Raw genomic sequence first — 25,654 nt, forward strand, 5'->3', positions numbered from 1 at the left:
TTTAAATAATATATTATAAATTAATTCAAAAAAATAAATTATACATAACATCCCAAGAGCGAAATGCCAAGACTGCCAATATGGCTCAACATTGACCCAGTAATGTCTGCCGGTAGTAACTACCGGGAACTTTTCCACCTGGTGTTCCTCAAATGCAGCTTATCAAAACACTTTTCTGATGAGATACCCATATCCGCGTAGTGTAGTGCGGTTAGCGTGTTAGAATTCGATGCGTTAGGTTGCGAGTTCGGTTCCCGCGAGCGTTAAAAATTTTCAAATGTTTAAAAAATTGCGCTTTCTGTCAGAACTTATATTTTAAATGTATAATGAATTAATTATAGTTTTAATTAACTAATAATTATTTATAATTAAAATTTTTTTTAATTTTGACAATACTGGACAACTAATGGCGTCCGATACTTTGCTGCCGATATTTAGCCGCGCTTAACACCACAAGAGTCGGTATAATATTGTCTGCCAAGGCTCAGTAAAAGCTTTGCTAATATTGGACCGTGTTGGTTTTCGCATTTGAGATACTGTTTATAATATAAAATTAAAAAAATATATTAAAAAGCAAATAAATTTAATTTATAATTTACATTTAAATCAAGTAAATTATTTATTTATTTACATGTAAATGGGTATTATAAATAATTTTTTCAACACTGAGCCAATACTTGTTGCCGCATTGGTTAAAGCTTGTCTGATCACTGAGGGAACGAAAATTCTATAAAACCCCAGTCTTGAAAACAAGGCTTGTCTGAAGTAGAGCTGGACATCGGCTTAGTACTGCGCCTGTTTTAAGTGTCGGCATTTCCTATTGGGAGCCTTCTTTTTTTGGCTATGATTTAAATCATGGATTCACTAAAGCTTCAGGTTGCATCGACTTTTTGAGATGACAATACGTAGAGTAGATCCTTGATCCTATACTCAGTGTCGGTCACATAGTGGAGTCGTTGCGTCGTCACGCAGCAGATAACACAGGTACTAATTTGCTAATTATGTGGAAATGATCGCTGAAATGACCTTATTAACCTCGACTTAAACTAAACACACGCCCTCGCACACGCCGCAACAGCACTCTTAAGAGTGATTACTGTTAAATGATGCGTTTTAATTAGTAAATTTTTCGAAATACACTATTGGCCAACCTCAGCTGTTGATTTCATATACTTGAAATACATAATAACTTGGTGCATGTATACTACAAAAAACGAGCTGTAACGAGAAACGAACATTTTTAGTTCGTTTATTTTATATTTTAACGATTAAATCTTTAATAATAATTCAAGCAATGCAATTTGGGAAAATTTAAGGTAATTAAATTTTTTTCCATTGAAAGAAAATATTTTAGTTATTTTAGAAACAAATTATTATGCTGAAGAAAATAGGAAATATTGCTTTGACCTTCGCTAATAAAAGTATACGAGGAAATTAACCGAGTCTAGGAGAATTTAATGAGATTTAGTTGCAATGCAATTTACAATCTCTTTATCCCCTCCATCTAAGGAAAATATGGAATCTGCTTAGTGAGACAAGTGCTAAAAATGTTTTATTTCGTATCAACTTCTTTTTCTTTAAAATAACAATTTTATTTAATGAAAATTTGGTTGAATAAGAGATTAGTAAATTATAAATTCTGAATTCAGTAAAATAAAAATATCGTTAAGTGAATAGGTATTTTTGATTAAAAACGATTCTATTTATTCACTGAAAAAAATTTGCCTCGCATTAATGACTATTAAACATAGCAACTTTAAATCTAGTCAGCGTAACCAAGAATCCTAGTCAATTCAGTTATGTAGCTTGGTTAATATTGTCAAAGTCGATTTAGTAGAATTGACCCCTTGTTTCCTAGTTATATTAACTAAGATTTTTGGTTAATATGACATGTATCTATAGCCAATTTTGCTAAAGTTTATTTAGTAAAAGTAATTCTAGCCAATGTAACTAAGATACCTGGTTATTCTGATAAGCTTCCCTAGTCATTCCGACTAATTGTCGAAATCAACTTTGACCAAGATTGCCTAGTGGGTCCCTCTCGTAACCAGGCAAATTAGTCAATTCCTGGCATACGGGTGTTAGGAATTTTTTTCATCAGTGTTTAAAATTATTTTTTAAGCACTGAAAAAAATATTAGTGACACAGACATAATTATAAGTGATATTGTCATTTTGGTGTGATGTATACAGACATAAAAGTAAGGTTAGGATTTCTGCTAGTACTAATAATGCAGTTTATGTGTTTTAGCTATAAGGAGTTGCCAATCTTTCATATGTATGTGAAGAACGCCAGCATTGATTGATTGGAACAAGCAGTAAACCTAACCTTATTTTTATACATTTATATTCAGCACACCATTTCTTTCTGTGATGGAAATTTTGCTAAATAAAAATACTGTTACATATGAACATTGATTAAAAAGTTGAAAAATTGAATTTAATGCAACTGAAGGGAATGTAAAGAGAATCTATCGAGGAAATGCAATAGAAGTTTACTTATTACGTTAATAGGATAGAGAATTAAGTGAGGGACTAAATTTTGACTCAGGTATTCTTTTTATTAAACAGAGTTGAGCGACCGATAATTAGACTTGCATTGGAGTATCGTGAATTAAATATGGAATCTGAGAAGCCCCGGGATTGTATGTGTGAATATGGCTTCCCATGGCCGTTCCGTTGGTAACGCAGGGATTACCCATGCTAAGAAGCAGAACAGGGCTTCGCGCCTCATCGTCTGGAAAATGGCATACTGCTTACACTTACCTCTATGCCTGATCTCGTCTCGACTATCAACCACCTCACTTTACACGTACAATGTCGGCTGCAGCCACTTAACTCATCTTGTTATTTGCCAGTTTTTTCACAAGTCTGGCATTTCCTAGCACAGAAAAAAACTGAACTCAGAATGAGCCGTGTAGGCGGCTCATTTTGATGTGCAACAAAAATGAACCATGTCGTTGGCGCCACTACCTATGACGCTTAGCATTGGCTCATTTTCATTTGCAACAAAAATGAGACTAGGTTTTTTCTGTGAGGAGAAAATATGTTTCGCCATTTTTAACGTATGTTGACAATATGACGCGCAAGCGCATTATACCAATTCAAAATAATTGCCCCAGTTTTTGTTATGTATCTATGTAAAGAATGATTCTAAACAATATTTGCATTAGCCAAAATATTAACAAAAAATAAATAGACACAATTTCATATATTACCATGGTGTCTATTTACTTTTTATTAATATTTTTACTAATAGAAATATTTTTTAGAATAATCCTTTACTGCAGTGAAAATAATAAATAAATTAGTAAATAACTGAAAATAACTTTGACACAAATAGAACACAAAAGTTTAGCTATCCAAGTGATGTTGTAAGTGTTGATTAAAATAGAATTATTATAATTGTCAAAAAAATCTCCATGGTCCTTTCAAGTTTTTCCTAAAGTAGGGCAAATCTTATCAAAAGCCCATACAAAAATTTCTGCATGGGTTCTAATAATGAAGTAGTATAAGGAGCACTCACTGCCTGTTAAGCATATAGGCCCCCTGCATGAGAATAAATCTGAAATTACATATCTCCGATTATGACGCCTCTAGCGGTAAAGCGGTGTACTTAGAAGTTTTCAAAATATGGCTGCGCCTAGTGACAGCTGTTCTCATATAGTAAACAGTGTAAAGTGCTATATAATAATTTTAGAAAAAGTGTAAAGAAAGAAAAAAGTTACACACAAAAATTTTAAATAAAACTTAAATTTTTTGAAATTTTTTTTTTGAAAATATATTTGAAAATTGGTAAGTTTTTGCTTATTTATATACGAATGTATAATTTAGATTTTTAAAATATTTGTTTTCAATTATGTTTCATAATGAAATAATAAAGGAATTGCAATAATTTGTTGTAAGTTATATAAAAATAATAAAATATAAATAATTTTTTCTCATTGTAGCCGTATATATTTCAAACGAAATTTCTTAATTTTTTTTTTTAGGTTATATTTACATGTAAACAAACAAAATATAATGACAAGTTCAGCAAGTATTTTGTTAACATTCAAATACATACAAAATAATTTGTATCAAGTAAAGTTGCCTGTGTTAACGGGGTAGTCTGGTGTTTAGGCCTTTTTTTAGGAGCTTATTTCAGAATTTATTTTTATTATAAAATAAAATGTAATCACACCAAATCTTTTTACAACGTTTTATTCTCCTTATGAAGTGTTGAAAAAAATTATAATCGATTATTTTTTACTAGACATTGTTATTTAAATTTAATATTAATGTTTATATCAAAAAAATGCTGGCGCATGTGATTTACAAAAATCTGTTCGACCGATTGCTCCAATTTTTTTTAAGCTTATTTTACAGAAGTATGGCTGTAGCCCGTACTAGAATTACGCAATTTTAATGATAACTTTTTTTTATTTTTAACTTTTTGTCAATAAAAAAGAGACAATTTTTGAATCTTTTTGCTTATATAGGGTAACTGCACCAGTGGTGGATCAATTAAGCCTACTAAATTTATTATTTTGACTTTAAAGGTGTACAGATTTTTTCAGATGAAAAATATAGGGTAATCTTTACAATAGTATGAATTAACAAGTCTTCAAGGACACTATCGTGTAGTTTTCGACCTGCTTGTAACGTTTACACCCCCTCACACCCACATTCAACAATAAAATAACATTGCTCCAGTCGTGGATCATTTACCCCTTTACACTACACAAAAATAACTTAATAATGTAAATTTTTTTCCAAAAGTATTCTATATCGAAAGAATTGATTACTTTCTACTCTAAAAATTAAAAAAATTTAGACTAAACAATTATTTTTTAAGATTTCATGTGAAAAAGCATAAAATCAACAATTGTTGTATTGCTTTGTTTTCCTAAATATTTTCAAATGATTTTATTTCATAAAACTTATCTATACACCTCCCCTAAACGATTGAAACATTTAGTTAAATTAGAAATAGCTTATTTTAACCTTTTTAACGCTGTTGATCCACCATTGGTGCCTGATCCACCACTGGTGCATTTACCCTAGTCCGCGATTTTGTTATTTATTAACAAAAATGTTTTATTCTAGTACGGGCCAGAGCCATGCTTGTGTAGAATAAGCTGTAAAAAAATTTGAGCAATCGGTCGGATAGATTTTTGTAAATCATCTGCGCCAGCATTTTTTTGTTATAAACATTAAAATTAAATATAAATAACAAAATCTAGTAAAAAATAATCGATTATAATTTTTTTCAACACTTCATGATTAGAATAAAACAAAGTAAAAAGATTTGGTGTGATTATATTTTATTTTATAATAAAAAAAAATCCTGAAATAAGCTCCCAAAAAGGCATCGTAACACCAGTCTACCCCCTTAATGCTGATTCATTGATCAATTTAGCAGCCTCATTTTTCACTTTTTCACTTTTTTATTTATAATTACACAAAATTAACTCGCTTCAAACACATTTCAAAAAAAAACGCCAACTAACAGTTATACACAAACACTAATATAACAATGTACCACGTGACCTGTAATTCCTCGCTTTTCCGCTAGGGTTGTTAGTATCGGGGATATGTATAAATGCTTCTATTAAATCTGGAAAGGCTGGGGAAGAATTTTCAAAAACGGCCTATAGAGTGAGTGCTCCTTATACTACTTCATGGTTCTAATTCACTTCGGTCTTCAACTATTGAGGATTACAGGTGTTTCCACATTGAAGACCGAAACGTTTGCTAAAATTCAGCATTAATTATTTGGATCGTAAGACCCATATAAGACAAAAATTACCTAAATTTATTTTCAAACTTTTTGTATAATTTAAGGGTCTATGGATGTTAAAAAAGATCCACAGTCATCTGTAGTCATATTAAATATAAATTATAAAATTTTATATAATGATATATGTTATAACTCATGCACATTATTATTAAAATCAAGCCAACCACAAACATTCGCTGTTCATTTGAGGTTATGCACGTGTAGAATATAACATATATATAATTTAAAATATCATCTTGAAGTATTGTATGCAGTACATAACTTTACATTGCGCATTTTCTCTTAAAATAGCGAAAAAAATCACTGTAACAAAATCGTACACTTAAAACTCGATTTATATAAATACTTGTTTTGTATTCTTAAGAAATTGATATTAATGAAACAAATATTAAACCACAAACTGTCTCACACTTTTCATCTGCTACATATTGCATACCTTACAGTGCATAAATAAACGAGTAGCTAAATTTACATTGACTGAAAACACTCAAAGGAAAAGAGAATAAAATACAATATGTTTTAGGCGTTTACAATGTATGCAATAATGTATGAATAATAACATGGCGTTTCTTGCACATACGCAGAGACATATCCTGCATGGGAAATCCCAGGGACATCTCACGGGATATCTTATAGGATGGAAATTTCAATATCCCAGGGAGACATCTAAATTTCCGTCCCGTGAGATTAAAAAATAATATATATTATTGACGTAATGTAAGTAATCCAACTTATTCTAATTTTTTTTATTAGAGTAAGTCCAGGTGAGATGGCCCACTCAAATATTTTACAGAATTTGTTACTAAATGGCACTTATTATCGATATTTTAACTTCATTTAATGATAGAATGAACTCTCTAAATTTGAATCAGCGGAATCTCGCTGATTCTCATAGCTATAAGTATACCACTGATTTCAATCAGCTTATATGCACTGATGAATTAGTGGAATTTCACTGATTTTTCAGCGTATATCCGCTGATTGGTACCAGTGGTATACTTATCGCTGATTCAAATTTAGAGAGAAAGCAAAAAAATGTCGAAAAAAATGTATGAAATATAAGCCTTCTTTATTATTTTGCCTAGTTCTAAAAACAAATGTTAGGTTCACGTTTTTTATTGTACCCTCACAGCAAGGGATATCCCGTGGATACGCCATTTTCATCCCGCGATATCCCTGAGAAAGCCCACGGGATGGAAATTTGGATACTCCGGGGATTTTTTGCCCGTGTAGAAATTTTGCCATGGCTCGGATCGGGGCCTGATCGAATTTTAATGCAACGCCCGACCTGATGTGGCCCTGATTTGTCCTTGATCGGGGCCAGATTATGATTCCCTTCCAGGGCTCTGATAGAGAAATTTCTACACGGGTGAGGATATCGTATGGATAACCAAATTTCCGTTGTGTGTGACATGCCACGGGATATTCCTGAGATTTCCCGTGTGGTATATATATTTTTGCACATATGTGGGAAACTCGCAATGTGATCGTTCCACCCAGTTGACAAGATGTATACAGTGTAAACGTTTCAGGAACGTATTTCCAAAAATACTTAATGTAAATCATTTGTTGCAATGTAAAGCTATATTTATATATTTGATGGAAAGAGAATTTAATAAAACAGTATTATGATTATAATTGTGCATTTCATAATTTTGTTATTTCAATTTTAAAACATTTAAAAAGGTCCATTTATAAGATGTATAGCACGGATTACCCACGGGATGGAAATTTGGATATCCTAGGGATATCTGTGATATCTCAGGGATATCCCATCATTTCGCGGGATATCCTTTCGTTGTGTGGGTACTAGTGTAATTTTTTGAAATAATTGTTAATTATTTGTTTTCTTAAACAGTACACGACCTAAGTTTTGTAATAACCTATAAATTAGAGACTAATTTTCTTTATTTATTTAAATAATATTTATGTGTCTTTCTGTCTTATAACTTCAGGAGAGATGGCCATGCTATGTTAATATGAAGCGGACACTCTGTTTCTCGTTACCCTCTTAAATTCGTCAATTCGCTAAAGAAAATATTAAATCGATGAAAAATGACGTTTTGAATGATCAATTTATTTTTATTACAATTATTCAAAATTGTATTCACTCTAATATTTGTCATCTTTGACTTGATGAATATTACTCTGAATTTAATAACAAATGTTCAAAAATTGTTTTTAGAAGAATAGAAGGGCTCTATAAATGATTTTGAGCATAATCTGGTAAATCAATAAGCAAAAATTAATTTAAAGCATTGGTCATCTGTCCCAGACACCTATGGCCATCTTACCTGTACATTACGGGAGGGATGGCCAATTGCCGTTTTTTAAGAAGCATCAATTTTCGAATTGTTATCATTGCAATATTTTAAATATTTCTTTGTTTTGTCAAAGTATAATGTTCACTGTTTAATTATCAATAAAAATTAATACATAAACTGCTTCCGTTTTATTTTTACGGACATTTAAAAAAAGTATGGCCATCTATCCCTATGCTTAATAACATAGTAGAAATTGGTTTACCAACACAAACAACAAATACAGTGTTTAATTCAAAAGTTTTGAATATACTGGCTTCATATGGAATGTTTTTTATAATTTTTTAGATTTAAGAGTGTGCATATTTTTTCGGATCAGCCTTATATGTGCATGGGAAAGGACTTTAATTTTTTTTTACTGTTTGAAAGATTAATTAATAACTGAATATGTGAGCTTGAAGCTTCAAGATTCAAGGCGATGTAGAAAAAAGAAGATGGCAAAAGTAGAAACAGAAGTTGATGAAACGGATAAAACTGTCGGAACCAGGCCGGAGAAGATACCGGCACTATTAGGTAATATCCGAGGCAGCAGAACATCTCGGCGAAGCAGGGTGTCCTGGCCCGAAGATTTATGCGTCCATGACAGGAAGTAAGGGTATTGGTCTTTGCCTATTCCCGTAGGAAGCTTCGAGTTTCTCCTTTACCCCGCTTGAGTTGACTTTACCGCCACGTTTAAACGATTTTTGCATTCGTTGATCACAAATAAACAATCAGTTTGAATTTTGACATATTATGCTTCTATGCTTTTAGATGGACAATGATTTAATAATATCATGCACGCAAATTTATAAATTCTTCTAAATTTGTTAATCCAAAGAAATAGTTTGAATAGGGATTTTTGCTTAATTTTAATAAAGGTTCAATTAAACAACCTCTGTTGAACACGACTTTCATTTTTAAAGGGTTATTTACATTCATTAGCTTATAGTGCAGAGATACACTTGGTTCATATTTTCGAGAATTGAGCATATTTTTAGTCATAAAGTCGCCCAAAAATGATTGGCCTTCGTCACGCGACGCTCACTTCATTCGTTCTGAAACGCCCTTTTAAAAATGCAAGCAAAACGGCCAACTTAAAAGCGCCATAATCACTCATTATGGCATATGCAAAAAACTGCCAACCACTCGTTTTTCTCATCATTCTGACCTTGGCGCCCATCGTCACGAACATGAGCAAAATGAAAAATAACTAAATTTTATAGAAATTTTTATTTCTTCTAAAGTATTTGAAATAAATCTATTCACCTTCTAACGTCAACACCTTTCGACAAGATACTTTTCACTGTTAAGTTCTTTTTATCTGAAACGGAACGAAACGTGGCGTTGACGAGGGAGGCTAATCTATGCGAGGTATCTTTATGTTTTACGAGTTGTGATGACCGCGCCCCCAAGCGTAAATGGAAAAAAACTTGCAGAAGGAACCCGAGTTGGAATTTAAATCTACTTTAAAAGTCTTTAATTGCTGCTAGAATAGAACCAAAGAACAGTAAAGTAGTTTCTACTTGAATGTTATTTTAGACACAGCTTTGACGCTATCGTACTTTTCGTTTCTTTATTTGGGGTATGATAAAGGAGTTTCTTACTTGACTTTTCCTTGATTCACATTTGAATCCGCTCGGCTTTAGATATGAAAAAATAAATTTTACGACAGAAAAAGAGAAAATAATTATGAATATTCCCATCAAAAGAAGAAGTGATCATACAATGTTCACATTGAAACTGACGAGACAAGAAAAAGCAATTTGTTTTTATTAAAAAGTTAAGTGTGCAGCTTTTAAAAAGCAGTTTTGCAGCCAATTTCCTAACACTGGAGAAACGGTAGCGAACACGTCTCGGAAGCAGCTTCTTCCTCCGGTTTTGTGGAGAAGCAACGCAAGGAAAATGATTAGTTATTAAAATGCCGATAATTATATATAATCAAAGGGACCGGGGAGTGTCCTAGCTCCGATATATGGGAAGGCTACATTTGCCCGCTCCCGACTTGGTTACTGATGGTGTGGCCTGAGCCCAGAGGTTGGCATAAACACTATAGCGAAAGAGGAACGCGAACATTGTAAAAAAACGTCCCTAATAACTGTTATCGACCATCTCGAAGTACATACTCAAGCCCCTCGGAAGCACCAAGCAACCTTTCGCTACTAACGTAGCCGACTTGTAAACCAAAAGAAATGATTCGTTCAAAAATCACCCACAATCTGTTCCTTTGAATTTCTTTATTCTAAAGCAATCAAGACAAAATAAAATTTAGAAAATTGTTTAATTCTCTTGGCGCAGTGAAAAGCCGGTTAACAGAAGTACCTTATCTCATAAAATGACGATGTTGATATGGCAGACCATCATGCCTACATCGATTCGATGTTAACTATTCGCTATGCTTCCTTATGTTGTACTCAATTTTCTGACATCTCTTTCATATCTTGTAACGTAGAAACTGTTCCTTTTGAATCAATATTGCAAGAAATGCTAGTTTTTTGAACGTAAGAAATGGGGTTTGGGGACACAGTTTTTCAGAGGATATCAAATTGATACCAAAAGATTAAAAATTATTCTTTTATAAGCGGTAAAAGCAATAGTGGTAGATCAGGAGCAATAAAAAGGGTTAAATGTGTTATTTTTTATTTTTCTTTTACTTACTATGTTTAAAAGGATTCCTTAAAATTTAGGAAGACAAATAAATTAAAAAATAACATATTGGAGTCGGTTTATTGCTGCTGATCCGCCATAGGAGCAATGATTCACCACTGGCTCTTTTACCCTATGCAAAAACTATTCAGAACTATTTGTGATTGTACGTAAGCCTTTCATTCAATAGAACTTGAGCTTAGATACTTGCAAAAAGAAATTATTCTGTTTTATCTGCATGGCACTAGAGATATTATCATAAACAAGAAAAGTCTTTCTGGCCACAGGGCTGCCTGCTGTGTTGCGCTCATCAAAGTTGCCCTCTGATAGTGAGAGTGAGAGGCGATGCAACTTGATAATCCTACATCTGTTCGAAGCTGTGTGTGTTTACAGGAACATGAGTTTCTGCAACCTATATATTTATATGAGGGTTAGATATCTATACATATATATATGACCCAACGTAACTTCTGCGCTCTTGGGTATCTGGCCACCAGTCGGTATATTAATTTACCGTAATAACAGGAGCCGTACTTTATTGTAGCAGCTATGTCAGACAGCGGCTGCATAACGATCGTCCACCCGAGATAACCACCTCCGACCGGGCGTCCGCTAATTACGCGGAAATTAATTATAACCACATTACACTTGGCTACTTTTCTTCAGCTCGACCCTGGCAGACGTAATGCGATAACGAGAGAAGCGAAGGGACAGAAAGCGAGAAGGTGAAGGCGACTTATTCGTATTTAACAACCTTGCAGTACCAACCGAGTAAAAAGAATGGTTCGATAACCCTTAAAATGCATGCTTATTCCATGTCTACAAATTCGAATCCCTATGCTAATGTAAATATAGTTTTCGCTTATTCTCTACTCAAGTTAATATTACTCATGTTCTTCAAGTTACGAATGTACCGAAGAGAGAAACACTATCTATGCACAAAGAAAAAACCTCAACTCATTTTTGTTGCTGTTCAAAATGAACCAATGCTAAACGAATCGAATTTTGAACGCCTTGTCCAGTTATTTAACAAACCTTAATCCAAAACATAAAAGATTCTTAAAGTCAAGATTTAACGAATTTTCTGATCCACTCACAGTAACATTGAAAATCGTGTGGCGAATTTCAAAGCCAATAAGTTTGCTGATTTCGTATCTTTGCACCAACTCTGACGTAGGGACTTTGTAACATATAACAAGAACAAAATGCAAAATATTTCTTAATTCTTTATCGTTCTTTGTTTCTCAACTCTGTTTCATTTCCTAATTAATTCAAATTGAATGCAGTATAATTCTCATAAATAATAGGATTTTACAGAAAAACGATTGCAACGGATTTTTTATTTATATCTTTGATCAAGCAAAACAGATAAAAATTCCAAGTCGGTTTCTTGGCTTGTTTCCCATTAGACTTTATATTTATACACAAATGACTATTATAAAGCAAAGAGTCGTGCCGCAGTCAGTGTTTCACTTTCACTGAATCCCGTTGGATGCTCGTACACATAAAAATACATGCGCGGAGGCAATCGACGTGGGTAAAGCACACACGAATATAAACGATGCAATTCTACATGCATGATTTCAGGGCTAAACAGACAGCACGTATTTTCTCTATTGCCTGATTTGCCTTTAACTGTTGACTTTACATTATGATAAAGACTTAAGCAGAAATATATTTATCATCACTGACAATGAGAAATTATTTTATTAATAATTTACATTTTTGCATAATGTAGTTACACGCATTTTATATCAACTTTTTTAAGAAAAATGTGAAGCAAATAATTTTTTCTTGAGCCAAAAAAATGACACAATTTTAAATGTACACAGAAAAAACCTGGTCTCAAAATGAGTAACGTGAAGTGCAACAAAAATGAGCCAGGTTGGTGGCGCCACTGTCTATGTCATTTAGCATTGGCTCATTTTGAGATGCAACAAAAATGAGACTAGGTTTTTTCTGTGATGCAAAACCTCCTAAATCCGTTGAAAATGATCATTCTTCAATTATTCTGATAAATATTTAGAAAAAAATTTCAATTCCAATAACTGACCACTTTACGTAAGTCTTCCGTATTGGATGTGAAGGGTAAGAGAAAGAAGGTATTTTATAAAGTACGGTTATAGCCACAAAGTTACTTAGCATATCTTGAGGTGCGATAAGTCGAGTCGATGCACTTCGATCTTTAATTGTGCATTCATTATGCAGAGAAGAGCTGTACAGCTGCTGCACACCAAGAGATGAAACTGACCTTCGATCCTTGCCGCATATGTACAGGTTCTTCCATTTTATGCATCCATCGAATACTAGTGCTGACTCGTTGTATACGGGTCTTGTAATAGCACTTATGCGGGTGATGTCGATCGCGATGACATTCGTCGATCTTTACGAGCCGAGGTATACAACATTATTCACTCTGCACCACACGTAACGGCTTCGGCATTCGATGATGGGAACATTCTCCTTTTGAAGGACATAACAGAACACAAGATTTTTCTGGGTCATTAATGACGGGAAAATAATTAGCGGATATATTTAGAGAAGACAGTAGGCCTTTTTTCAATTAAAATACTTTTCCGTTAAGTGCGCAAATTATTAATGAGGGTTCTTATAATTCAAATACGTTGTTTTTTCTTGCAATTCCAGTCCCGTTAAAACGGCAATAAAATCGCAGACACGGGGTAAGATTGTGGCGAGATAGGCTACCTGCCAAAACTGGTAGACCTTGAAGAATTATGCGAACTATTCTTGCCAGTTTGTATGCCATGAATTTACGAACGCCCAGTTGTCCACAAAGTCCTGATCCATAATTCCACCTGCCGATCTAACGCCGATCGTCGTCTGATCGCAAGAGTAAACAACATTTCTCGGAATGATTTCGAAATCCGTGAGAATCGTTAAATGGAAACTCGGTTAGGAAAATAACAAATAAGGAAATTTCAAATAAGGTATCAATAGAAATGATATAGTGAAATTAGATCTAAAATAACAAAATTATCATTAGTGAAGGAGAAAGAAATGCTCGAGAGAAAAAATATAATATCACAGCCTTTATTATATGTTAATCTTTTGATTTGGTGTTCGGCAATTAATCAAGATTCGGAGAATTAGAGATGTTAAGGCACGTGGTTTGAATCTGCTTAACAAAAATAAGTGTCTAAGTCCTCATGGGAGTCCTCTTGGCAATTTGTGTCCTTCTCGACTGTTTTGCATTCTAGAACAGTATCTGGTAATCGGTTGTGGTCGTATAATCGCAATGTGTCGCGTCCCGTCAATGCCGAGAAGGCATCTCTTACCAACAAAACTAAAAATAAAAAATCACCCGTAAGAGATTTAATTCGTTTTGATTTCAATCGCATTAATATTAATAAGTTGCGTCAGCTTATTTTTTTCAACAATAAAACTAGCAGCGTCTCTTACTATTTCTCATGCGCGTATTATTCATTTTTTACGTCAGCTGCCAACTGCTAAACAGATACATTTTTGAAAATACACGTCACAGCAAAATCAATTTCTATAAATTTAATATAAACATTTTAGTTAAGTACTATTCATAGTTAGTCCTGAATACTGATAGGTAAACAAAGCAAAATTACTTTATTCTTGAAAATATTTCAAAGTATTTTCCCCTAATATACATAACTGAGGTTGACAGAATGTTAAGTTGGAAGGAAATGTAAACGTATATTTTGAAGCACAGTTGACCTTTCGCTGTTGCAGTTTTCTAGAAACGTCTCTTCTTTTTATCAAAGGAAAGCATAAGAGGTCCTTCCACCCTCGGAAAGAAGTGAGTATATTCACAGATGCCAAGCACGGGAGCCACTAAAATGTGCAAGGAGAGTGTGGTCAGCGAGCCGAGACAACGTATCGAGTAGAGAAGGGATAAAGAGAAGAAAGGAAAAATATATAGAGACAGAGTGTGTGGATGGTCAAACAGTCGGGCAGGCGAGTCACCATGTGAATTCTAAACGTTCGGGATCGACCGTCCACTATTTCATGTGTCTATACTCCTACCCATCCCCTTTTTCTTAAACACGACCTTTTAACAATCGAAACTCTATGTTCTCACAAGCGTTTCACTTTAATCAATTTCAAACTTTTCAAAAATAACCAATCAAGTAAAAAATCGTTCACCCTTAGTATTTCAATGAGTTTTTTTTGTTAATTCAAAAAAAATTTACTTGATTCAAATATAGGCGTACGTAATTGATTAAAAGTTTTACAAGTTTGCAAATCGTTATTATGGCCAAATGGATTCAAATGAGGATCGGTACCTCGCCTAGAATATAGGAACGTTTGAAAAGCATACACGTACCACTTACGGGCTAGGAAGTTTTCAGCGTCACCCATGCGAGAAGACAAGTACTTGAATAATTTATTCCTCTCATATCCTTACTTGGTTGACTATATCTAATCAGAGAAATGAATTAAATCAGAAGGATAAATCGCGCGTTATGTGAACGTGCACGTCGAAGACATTTACATTAACCCAATTCTAATTATGGTTCTTGCAGATAGAGATCGACCAATCCTGAATAATTAGTGCGGTACGCATTGGTTTCCAGTTGGAATAATTCAGAGCTTAAAACGCAACAATATATATATATATATATATATATATATAAACGTCTCAATCCAGAACTGCGTCATGAGGAGAATTTATAGGGGTCCCATGTAAGATTACAATCAATATATTAATAACACACGTAGTTACAAAATCACGCGTCGTCGTTTAGACGTCTAAACGACACCACTTCTTTGTTTTACGGAGATTCGATGTAATTTTCTTTTAAATTGGTGTGTCGCAAAGAAACCTCCCTTGATTACTCTTTGATAATTTATGGATAAACACACTTGTGAGAAATAATGAGGTGTTTTTCACAAACACAATTACTTTTTTTCACTCTTTTGAATTTAACTCTTCGTTGAAAATCGAAATTTAAATTCGTAAGGTCTTTCAAAAATTTTCTTTAAATTTGCATCTTTTTGTAAGTAACTTTTGAAACAATGATGCGGACCGCAGACGATTCATCGGCACGTTTACGGTGAGGTCAGATCCTCTAAGAAAGTGGCAAGTGGTCAGTTTGGAATACGAAATGAAAGAAGAATATCTACCCCTAGAATGATGTAAGTACGCGTCATACATAAAGTATGACTGTTTCCTTACAAAGGGAGGGATGCAGATAAAAGAAAATGAGACACCTTCATTTAAAGTAATGCAGTGAACTCACCCTGGTTTAATATTTTTATTATATGAGCGACACACGCCGTGTAACTATCCAATACGTTATTCACAGTTAACAGTCGGCAACAGTTTAGGCATATTTTAAGAAAGAATCAGTATATTAGAAAAATTGTTGAGGAAGTTAATTCTGATGTCCTAGTACAACCCTATTGATAGACAACATTTTTTATAAATAAAATTTGTAAAAAATAAAAAAAAATATAATAAAAAATAAAAATTGTTTTTAGAAAATCAGATAACAAAAATATTCTCTTTGACATACGGTCGTTTATCAAATACAATGATTCTACTAGTAAATGTCCATCAGCAGCCCCCTGCAGGGCGGCAACATTCTCATCACGCGTTTTACGCCTAAGGCTCGATAAAATAGAAAAAGAAGTTTTTTGATAAATGAGAATTTTTGGATTTTTTAAATATTTAAAATTTGAATAATTTTGTTGTTTTTTTGTGAAAATCGACTGTCCAATAAATTCAGGCGAAATTTGTCCATCCTAAAAGTGTATACCAAAGGAGTCGATTCATGAAAAATTGTTAAAATTATCATCGGCCAAACTTTTTGTCTATAAACAGACAGACACTTTTGTAAAACATATTTTTTGACATCAGGAGGTTTTAAAAAGTTGAAAAAATCGCATAAATTTAAGACTTTCTCATTACGATGAGAAAATAAAAATACCAACAAAAATCAAAAGAAAATGTTATTGGCAGTACTGTCAAATATATATGGACTATGTATAATAAATAGCAGTAGCCAAATAGCTTTTTACCAATTCATTATAGGAAAAATATAAATAATTCTATCTGTACAACCGAATTATTTCTTTAACTGAAAATTAACGGACACGATCAGATGTACGTATACCTATATTATCAATAAAAATAGTATATTTTCAACTGTTTCTCTCAGTAGGATAGAGTAACAACTTGCTCTCTAAATCTGAATTAGTAAAAATGTTTACTAATTTAAATTAGTGACTCACTTTTTGCTTTAGAATTAGTTAAATTTTACTAATTGTTAGTAAAAGTTACTAATAATTAGTAAAATTTTACTAATTGAGAAGCAAAAAGTGAGTCACTAATTCAAATTAGTAAACTTTTTTACTAATTCAGATGTAGAGAGTGGTCCATATATAGGAGTTCACACCTTTGAATCTTTCCGCGTGCTAAAGTTGAAGAATAATTTAAAAGTGATCTCAAGCACAGAAAAAAACTGAACTCAGAATGAGTCTTGTAGGCGGCTCATTTTGACGTGCAACAAAAATGAACCAGGTTGGTGGCGCCACTTCCTATGTCGTTTAACATTGACTCATTATGAGTTGCAACAAAAATGAGACTAGGTTTTTTCTGTGAGTTCTTTTATTTATGTTCCAAAAATTATTTCTCTTCAAACAAAACAAAATAGTACATACACCAATAAATGAGATGTGTAAAGAAGAGAAAAGTAATTGGGGTAATATTAACTTATTAATGAGGAAACAGGTTTTTTCAATAGATGATAAAAGAGGGGTCTTTAAATACATGGAGAACGGTATTTGATCCTTTCCACCTTGCGGTTTGATAATTAATACTCTTTACACTACTCGCGTGACTAAAAAGTATGTAGGGTTATATGTACAAGAAAGAAATATACAAGAGAAAGGAAGAGAAGAGAAAAATTCAAGTCTTAATATAAATTAAATAGAGTGCCTTAAGGTATATTATTATTTCATTGCGGAATTACTAAATAAATAACTACTGTACAATAAAGTTATTTTTCCCATCTTATTAAGTCTTATTCCTACTTCGATAATAAAAAATAATCAAAAATTTACTTTCACTTATTAACTGACATTACAGATTAAATAAGTTACTCTCATAAGAGTAGTTGGAGAATAAATATATAAAATACAAGAAAAAGTGCTAAAGAAATGTTTTCAATTGACTTCATCTCCCTATTTTTTAGTAACGTCCTTGAAATGAAGACATACATCAGTCTAGAACTTGAACGAGGTATTAAATCAACATAGCACTTGCAAAAAAACCCTGCGAACATGCGATTTTCTCTCTTACTGATCAAAGGGAAGTAAACGCATTCCGGATAATATTTCACAAGCTGTCCGGTTCTACGGAGAAGTTTCCACCGCGGAAACATATGGAAAACTTACCTTATGACATCTCATACCTGATAAAAATAATACCTAAACTCATCCTCGACGTAAAACCTTCTGCTTGATGCATCTCGACCGCAGTGAAAACAGCAGAGTTAATGAGATTACGAGTAACTGTGATATTAAGATAGCAATATTGCTGTTTTAAAAAAAGAAGACTTTAATGAAAATTACAGCTAATTGGTTCCACATTTGTATTCTACTGCTAATTTTTTCAAAATAGAAAGTACAAAAAAAATTAACCCAGATAGCACGTAAGCTTGCAGCAATCTTGCTGCGCAATATTTCTAACCTTGCACGGGAAACTTGCCGCAAACTTACTGCAAGCTTACTGTAAGCTTACCGAAGAATTGCAGTGTAAGGTTACTACAAGATTGCGCAATAAGTTTATTGCAAGCTTACTGAGAAATCTTGCGATAATCTTATTGTGCAATCTTGTAGTAACTTTACACTGCAATCTTTCGATAAGCTTACCATGCAAGCTTGAGTCAAGTGGGACATTCGAACCTTGCAGTAAGCTGGCAGCAAGTTTTACGTGCAAGGTTGGCAATATGGCACGGAAATTAGAGATAAAGTAATCAAATTAAAATTAAAACTTATAGATAAATAAAAGTTTTAATTTCAATATTGAAATTGATAATTCTAGACCAAAATTATTTTCATGACATTTAAGAAGCACTTTCTTTATAAATTTCAGCACGGAGAAATCTATTCAACTATTGTTTATAACTTATTTTATTATCCCGACATTTGAACGACTTGAGGCAACGAATTTCAATTCACAAGATGCTCTTCCCGAACCCAAGTCGTAATAGACATCGATTTAATAATAGAATGCTTAGTGGATTTGGGGCTAATGCATTACAATTTTTCGAGTGGTTCCGCTCGTATTAGAGGGTTGGCAGAATTATCGTGTGGGATATGAACGAGATGTGCAGGGACAAGGGGAGAAGAAGTTATCCGAAAAGGATAGATACGTGAGTGGCATGTGAAAACGGATGAGAAAACGGCAACAAACCCTCCCAAAACCCCCGTGGCACGTAATCTATTTGTCGAGCGCAACGCCAACTTATATCTTCATTATACCAAAATTACACCACTTTCTCTTCTCACACTATTTCTTAATCATGAAATTATCCTCTCTTTGAATTTTTAAATTAATAACTAGCAAATTCCCCTCCGAAAATTTATGATTAATCAGTTTATACATGTTATAATAAGTTTGTTTTTGAATAAAATTTTTAATCGTTGTCCACATACCCGACAATAAGTAAGAGAGAATAGAATGTCGAATTTTGTGGAAAAAAATATATTCCTTGTCTGAATTTAACTTTTAAATAGAGACGCATACGTGTAAGATTTTTATTCGCGATGTGGTCTGAGCAACGCACGGGACTAACTTCTAATTACGCCTCGAGGTGTAATTATTCCCTCGCGAATAATCAGACTGAAAGAGACAGAGAGAATGAACGAACGCACATCGTCAGCCATTCCGCCCTTGCATTCGCCGGAAGTTTTAACTACTCAGAAGAAAAAACCATTAATATCCTGATGCAAACAAGTATAAATATATTTACCAAAAGATGGCATAAAAATGTCCATTTGATTAGCAAAATAATAGAAATTTATGCCAAAATAAATAAATTTAACTTAACTTTCTTTTACAAGGTGTTAATTAAGTAAAGGAAATTTCAGTTTCTTGTTATGGTTTTTAAAATGAGTGAAGAATCTTTTTTCATGGGCAAATAAATGTCAGTGAGAAAGATAAGGGTAAGGAGCGCGAAACATGCGTGACGGATGGGTGACTAAATCGTCCCAAAAATGCAATCATTCGGACTTTAGACCACCACCCTTTCATTCCGAAAAATCTCACATTCAAGTTCTTGTGCGTCTTGGTAGAAAAAGTTCGCGCCTCTGATCTCACCGCGCGCGAGCACGCCGCCAGGATTTAGGGTTCTTTATCTACTTATTATGTCAGCCCGAGCTAATTGGGCATATTGGAGTATCTCTCAAACCGGATGCTCGCACGTAACTTGTAAAAGAACTCAACAGATTTACTCCTCATTCCGTAACTCGTCAGCATATCATCAATCCTCTAATTTATATTGCGCTCATAAAAACCATTACACTGCAGTAACTCTTCGTTACCTTTCATTAATAACATTTTCTTTTAAAACTATTGCACTTCAGTTTTAATGCTCTAGGTTATTAATCTCATCATGTGAAATTAATAACTTTTGTGAATTCCTTCTTTTGAAAACAAATTTTCAAAGCAAAAGCTCAAAAATTTACTCCTATAACAATTTAAATAAAACATTTTTTGTAGCAATCGTAGATTTTTCTGGTGTAACATTTGAAAAAAAATTAGTGAAATTAACTCCAACACGGGCCGTTAAACTTTATTAAGGTGATTTATGAAAAGGCAGGCGATTTTTAGACTTTCTCCGTCTTCACACACACACACACACACACATAGACGTGCGTAAAACTTGGCTCTTTCGCAGTGTGCACAAGTTTATCTAGAGTGACACATGTGCCACTGTATATACGCGTATAATAAAAAGTAATAAAGGCGTGTTCAAATTTCAATCCACCCACAACCACTCGCTTTGATATAGTTCATAAAGTGAATCGGATTTTGATTCGGCGTCTTTGTAATTCAAGTTGCGTCTTAATAGTTACTCCCCAAACCGCGATTTACAGCCTCTGATTTTACATATTGTGAGATGAACTTGCTCCAATTTTTTATAGGGTTTCATATTGAAGTTTAATGAAATGCATGTCTATTTATTTTTTTTAATTCCATTGATTCTTCTTCATTTCATTTTTCACTAAAATTGCAGATACCCACATTTAACGTAATTGTTGTTAAGTTCTAAAGTCAATGCTTAGTGATTTGTTTGCACATGGTTCAAGGTCTATTGATTGTGTTTCGTAAATTTTAGGGTTGCCTCTGAATATTCTCAAGGATTATTGTCTCGTCTGGGAAATCCTTTTATCAATGACTCGCTGAAGGTTCTCCGCCTATAATATCGCGCAGGGTGACTGTAACGGATCCAAAGGTTGTGTACAACGCACTGTAGAAAGGCTTAAGGGATTTAGCATGGTTTCCAGTAACGCGACAATGGATACGTTCCAACGAATTAGCGATCTGGCATGTATACATAAGCAAGTTTTGTATACATCGCCATCCTATCCACACCCCAGATCCAAACAAAATATGCGGAGAGGATTTTCAGCAATGATAAAAAATAACTTTTGTTGTTTATACACATAAAATTTACCTTTTAATCTTTAGCTGATAAAACAGAGGGGGGAGGGGTAATTTGACTCTGATTAGTTTTATCGTAATTTGGGACAAAAGATTTCTTCAATTTGATTTGACAAATTTTGGTACACTTGTTTTTGTTCAGAATTGCGTCAGTAATTTGGAAGATCACCATGTAGAATGAATAAAAAAAAATATATATATATAGAATCTCACATAATAGTATGATTATATGAGAGGCAACAAGGCGTCATTATCAGACAGACATCTGGACGGTCATAAAAATCCTCCGCTATATTTGAGAAACAGAGAGAATGTTTATCTTATCCAGACTTTTTTTAATATAGTGAAACTTCTTTACCGCGGAAAAATTTCTGAGATATCCACTGTATAGAGGTTCCTTCAAATGCTATTAGTACGTGAAAATTGCCATATAGGATAGTCCGCAGTAGGAAAGTTTGATTGTACTTACATGTAAATTGCAATAAATTAGTTGAGTAATTAGCAACATACATATATAAAAAATAATAGAAAATCAATTTGAATTTTTGAGAAAAATTTTAGTTTTAGCTTTCTTTCTCTATTAAACTAGTTTGGCACTATTGGGGACTTATCTATATGGGCGTATTGCTGAATAAATTAAAAAAATTTTAAGAGCTTTTACGCCCTATTAGAAGAAAAATACTGGGAAGTTAAACGGATGATTTGGTTCATCTCCCACTCAGGAAATAAAGCGGATGCGACAAAGTTTTTCCTTTCCCCAAAAATAAAATTTTCAAATAATTAACCAGATTATTTACGAAATCATTGGCTGGTCGCAACTGTCAATGTGTTGGGTTTTGTTTTATTCTTGGAATTTTTTACGCTGAATTCACTATATGTGAGAGTGCTCTCGCATGAATAGAGTTGTGACAATAATAACAATTGAAATCAGGAATGTTTGTATCACGATTTGCATCGTTACCATTCCTTGTGGTAAAAGTGCGAATAAGTTTCACACGTCGACAACATCACAATGGCGCCAATATCTCTCGATCCGTTGTTAAGGACAACGCTCGCGCCTTCGCGTTAATGAATACCTCTATCCGTGACCTGTAATTACTTTAAACGGCCCTGACGCCATACAGTGAGCACTCGTGACCGTCCCCCAATGACTCCCAGTCTTTTATGTCCAAGTCATGTTTCTACAATAAAATAATATTATGTATATGCTTCAAGCATTCGGATGCTCTTCCCCAGTAGGAATTTGTCATGGCACCACTAGATTTAATCGAGACACTGAACAATTTTTCTTATGGGCAACAACGCTCTTGGTCAGATCAGTTTTCTCTGAAAAATTGTTTTCTATTTTTGTCGTATAACTTGATGAAATTTGCGTGACTTTCAGTTAGTTCTAAAATTCTAACGCAACTGTCCAGTTTTCTTGTAAAAATACAACGAAAAATTTCTACTAGAGATGAAAGTTTTTGATTTTATGGTTTGAAAACTATTTAAAATTACTGTTATAGTCTCTCCAGTCTTAAACATAAACTTTAAATTCGACAATTACAGTAAATAAATAAGGAAAAGTCTATTTATAATACGATTCATTTCTCAAACTTTTATCGGTACGATAGAAAAAAAATTCTCATCTTGGGGCATCAGTAAAAGTGATTAACTACCAATTTCCTCCTCCATTGCTCCAAAGCTTTCATGTCACGTGGGTACGTGATTCGCCTGAGCGCTTCGAGTAATACGGTGCATACATATTTATTGGGACGCTGTAAGTGCTTGAAGGAAAAAAAGCAAAGAGATGGCTTTACCGCTTATATATTAATTACAGATGTCCCTTAACGAACAACCAGACCCGGAATATAAAATCGTCTTTATTGGACGAAATTCATGTTTTTTGCTTGTCGCTTGAAATTGATGCATAATGTATCTTTTAATCTTTACTTTTAAATTAATATGAAATAACAAATTCATTTGCACATTCTCAACATTCTTTTTAATAAAATAAATAAATAAGACTTTCCCTTGGCTCTTCTCATGGTAGGGGTCACGAGTATAACTATAGTTTTTACTCATTTAAAATGAGAAAAACATGAATGTGAAAAGTTTAATTTACAAAACTTTTTCGTTCTAGTCTATTAATCCAGCATTTAAAGGCTTTATATTGCATTAACGATAATTAATCTAATTAATCTTACATATTAATAATAAGTTTATGTATTACGATGTATGCAATTTCTAAAGCAAAGGAACCAAAAGAAAAAATCTTGAAAAAGACACATTCATGCCTGAATATTTTGTTTCATTTAGGATAATTCATGCTATAAATATATATTCTTTAAATTTTAATGTAGGTATGACTATTATAGTTACGAGAAATAAATAAATTCTTGCTTACAAAATGATGGTCTGAATCCACTTACCCATCGCATCTGAAACAGAAATAAAAACTGTAAATTAGTAAAATTAAATGAGTGTAAATAATGTAAAAATTTAATAAAGTTTAAAGTTTACAGCTACTCTATTGTATTTATGTTTTACTTTTGTAGAATGTAAAATTTGTAGAAATAATTAAAATTATTAGGTACCTATATATAGATTAATCTTGTTGAATTTAATGTTTCTGATGAGAATTTATGTACACTTATAAAGAGGACATATCTGTCTCACAGAAAACTGAAATCCTTCACGCAGCGGAAGAGATCAACTATGTGTTCACTATCTCTCCACACATGCTACGGTGACACAGTCAGCGCCTAGAAATAATAAATAGAGATAGGCTGCAGAGAGACTCTCATGTCGGTTTGTACCCACGACTGAGATTATCTTCTGGAATTTTATTACTGACTGCACCTTTGAGATTATGTAAGAAAATCCATAATAAACGAAAAAATCAATATTTTATTCGGAAAATAGCTTTTTCAGTTCAAAATTCTTGTAAAAATGAAAATAAACAAAAAAACAATAAAACACGAAAATTATAAATAATAATTTTAAAAGTGGTTTCTCTAAGATTTCGTTTAATTTGTAGTACGTTTTTTCCAGCACTACTAAAGAAATTGTTATATTCTGAATGTTCTTTTTTCATCTTTTTAAATACCAGAAATACTTTCTCGCATTAATTTTGGATGTAAAGTGAAGAAAAAGTTTAAAAAAGACATCTAGATTATACAATAAGAATAAGTTTAAAAAATTCCTTTTTATACTCAAATGTTCGAATAGATTTGAAACATTGGAGGTAGGAAATATAAAAGAAAAAACCAAGAGCCGTGCATGGCACTGTAAATATAATTGAATAAAAAATTGATCTCTTCCATCCCAGAAAGGAAAACTGACGTTTCGCTCTCTTCCTGTTACAGAAAATGCCATAAAAGTAAATGAAAGTGGAAATTCTGCTGTCATCTTCCACTCTATGCTTGTCACGTGGTTCCATATTAAAAGGAACGTTCCTAGCTTCCGCTGTTATTGAGCAACGTTAACACATCGAATTAAACATGAAAAATGAATCATATGCTATATAGAAATTAAGATTAACATTAAGATAAAATAATATCCTTATTTCATCTGTCCAGTTGTATAATATGTGGACGTCCGTATGAAAAGGGACCACTTTAGTTTCTTTCGTAAAAGCGATAATCGTATTAATGGTGACGCAAAAATAATCCTTATTGTAGTCGACAAAATGTTCCCTTTTCATGCGGACGTCCACATATAATATATGTTACTCAAAATTTCACAAATGGGCTTAAAAATATGTATTTTTTCAGCAAAGAACAGATGTCTGAAACCCATCTGTACATATATTTCTTCGAATAATGTAATATTGCACAATTAAGCTTTAAAATGTGGATGGCATGATCATGGTAAGTTCACGTTTCAGTACACGTAACTAATGAGATCTATATTAAATAGGTACAAGTGTTATTGTTGCTTCATTACCTTGATCTATGCATGAAATATTCTTCTACCCCTTCCCTTTCTTTCTCTCCCACTACTCTTAATAAATTCATCTCGGAAAGATTATTTTTTCTGCAAAGCAATTAATTAATTTGTTCGAATAGATTAAAAGTATAAGAAGTTTCATTCAATTAAACATTTACGAATCGTTATGAAAAATCAGTTAAATTTTTAATGAAATTATTATTGTACTTAACGCGAACTATATCACTACAGGTGTTCTGCAATCGCACCACGTGCTTCGCAAAACTAGGTCAACTTTTTAGAAGGCGAACGAAACGAGAATGTAAAGTGGAGGGCGTTGATGAGCAGTTAATTGATG

At 33.1% G+C, this 25,654-nt stretch overlaps 1 protein-coding gene across 3 annotated transcripts in view; it reads right to left on the minus strand.

Annotated features, from left to right (window-relative positions):
- The window catches only part of LOC127282118 (homeobox protein homothorax), a 388,123-nt gene that overhangs the window by 175,758 nt on the left and 186,711 nt on the right, over positions 1-25,654 (minus strand). For 2 of the 3 annotated variants that reach the window (XM_051306201.1, XM_051306200.1), the window contains exon 8: positions 23,799-23,807. The exons of the other annotated variant lie outside the window; for it this stretch is intronic. In XM_051306201.1, coding sequence (XP_051162158.1) covers positions 23,799-23,807 — 9 coding nt within the window. The remainder of the gene's footprint in view (positions 1-23,798; positions 23,808-25,654) is intronic. 3 annotated transcript variants of the gene reach the window in all.

This window comes from Leptopilina boulardi, unplaced genomic scaffold (genome assembly GCF_019393585.1).
Source record: "Leptopilina boulardi isolate dan_hultmark-lab unplaced genomic scaffold, ZJU_Lbou_2.1 LbouV2_280, whole genome shotgun sequence".
Classification (NCBI taxonomy): domain Eukaryota; kingdom Metazoa; phylum Arthropoda; class Insecta; order Hymenoptera; family Figitidae; genus Leptopilina; species Leptopilina boulardi.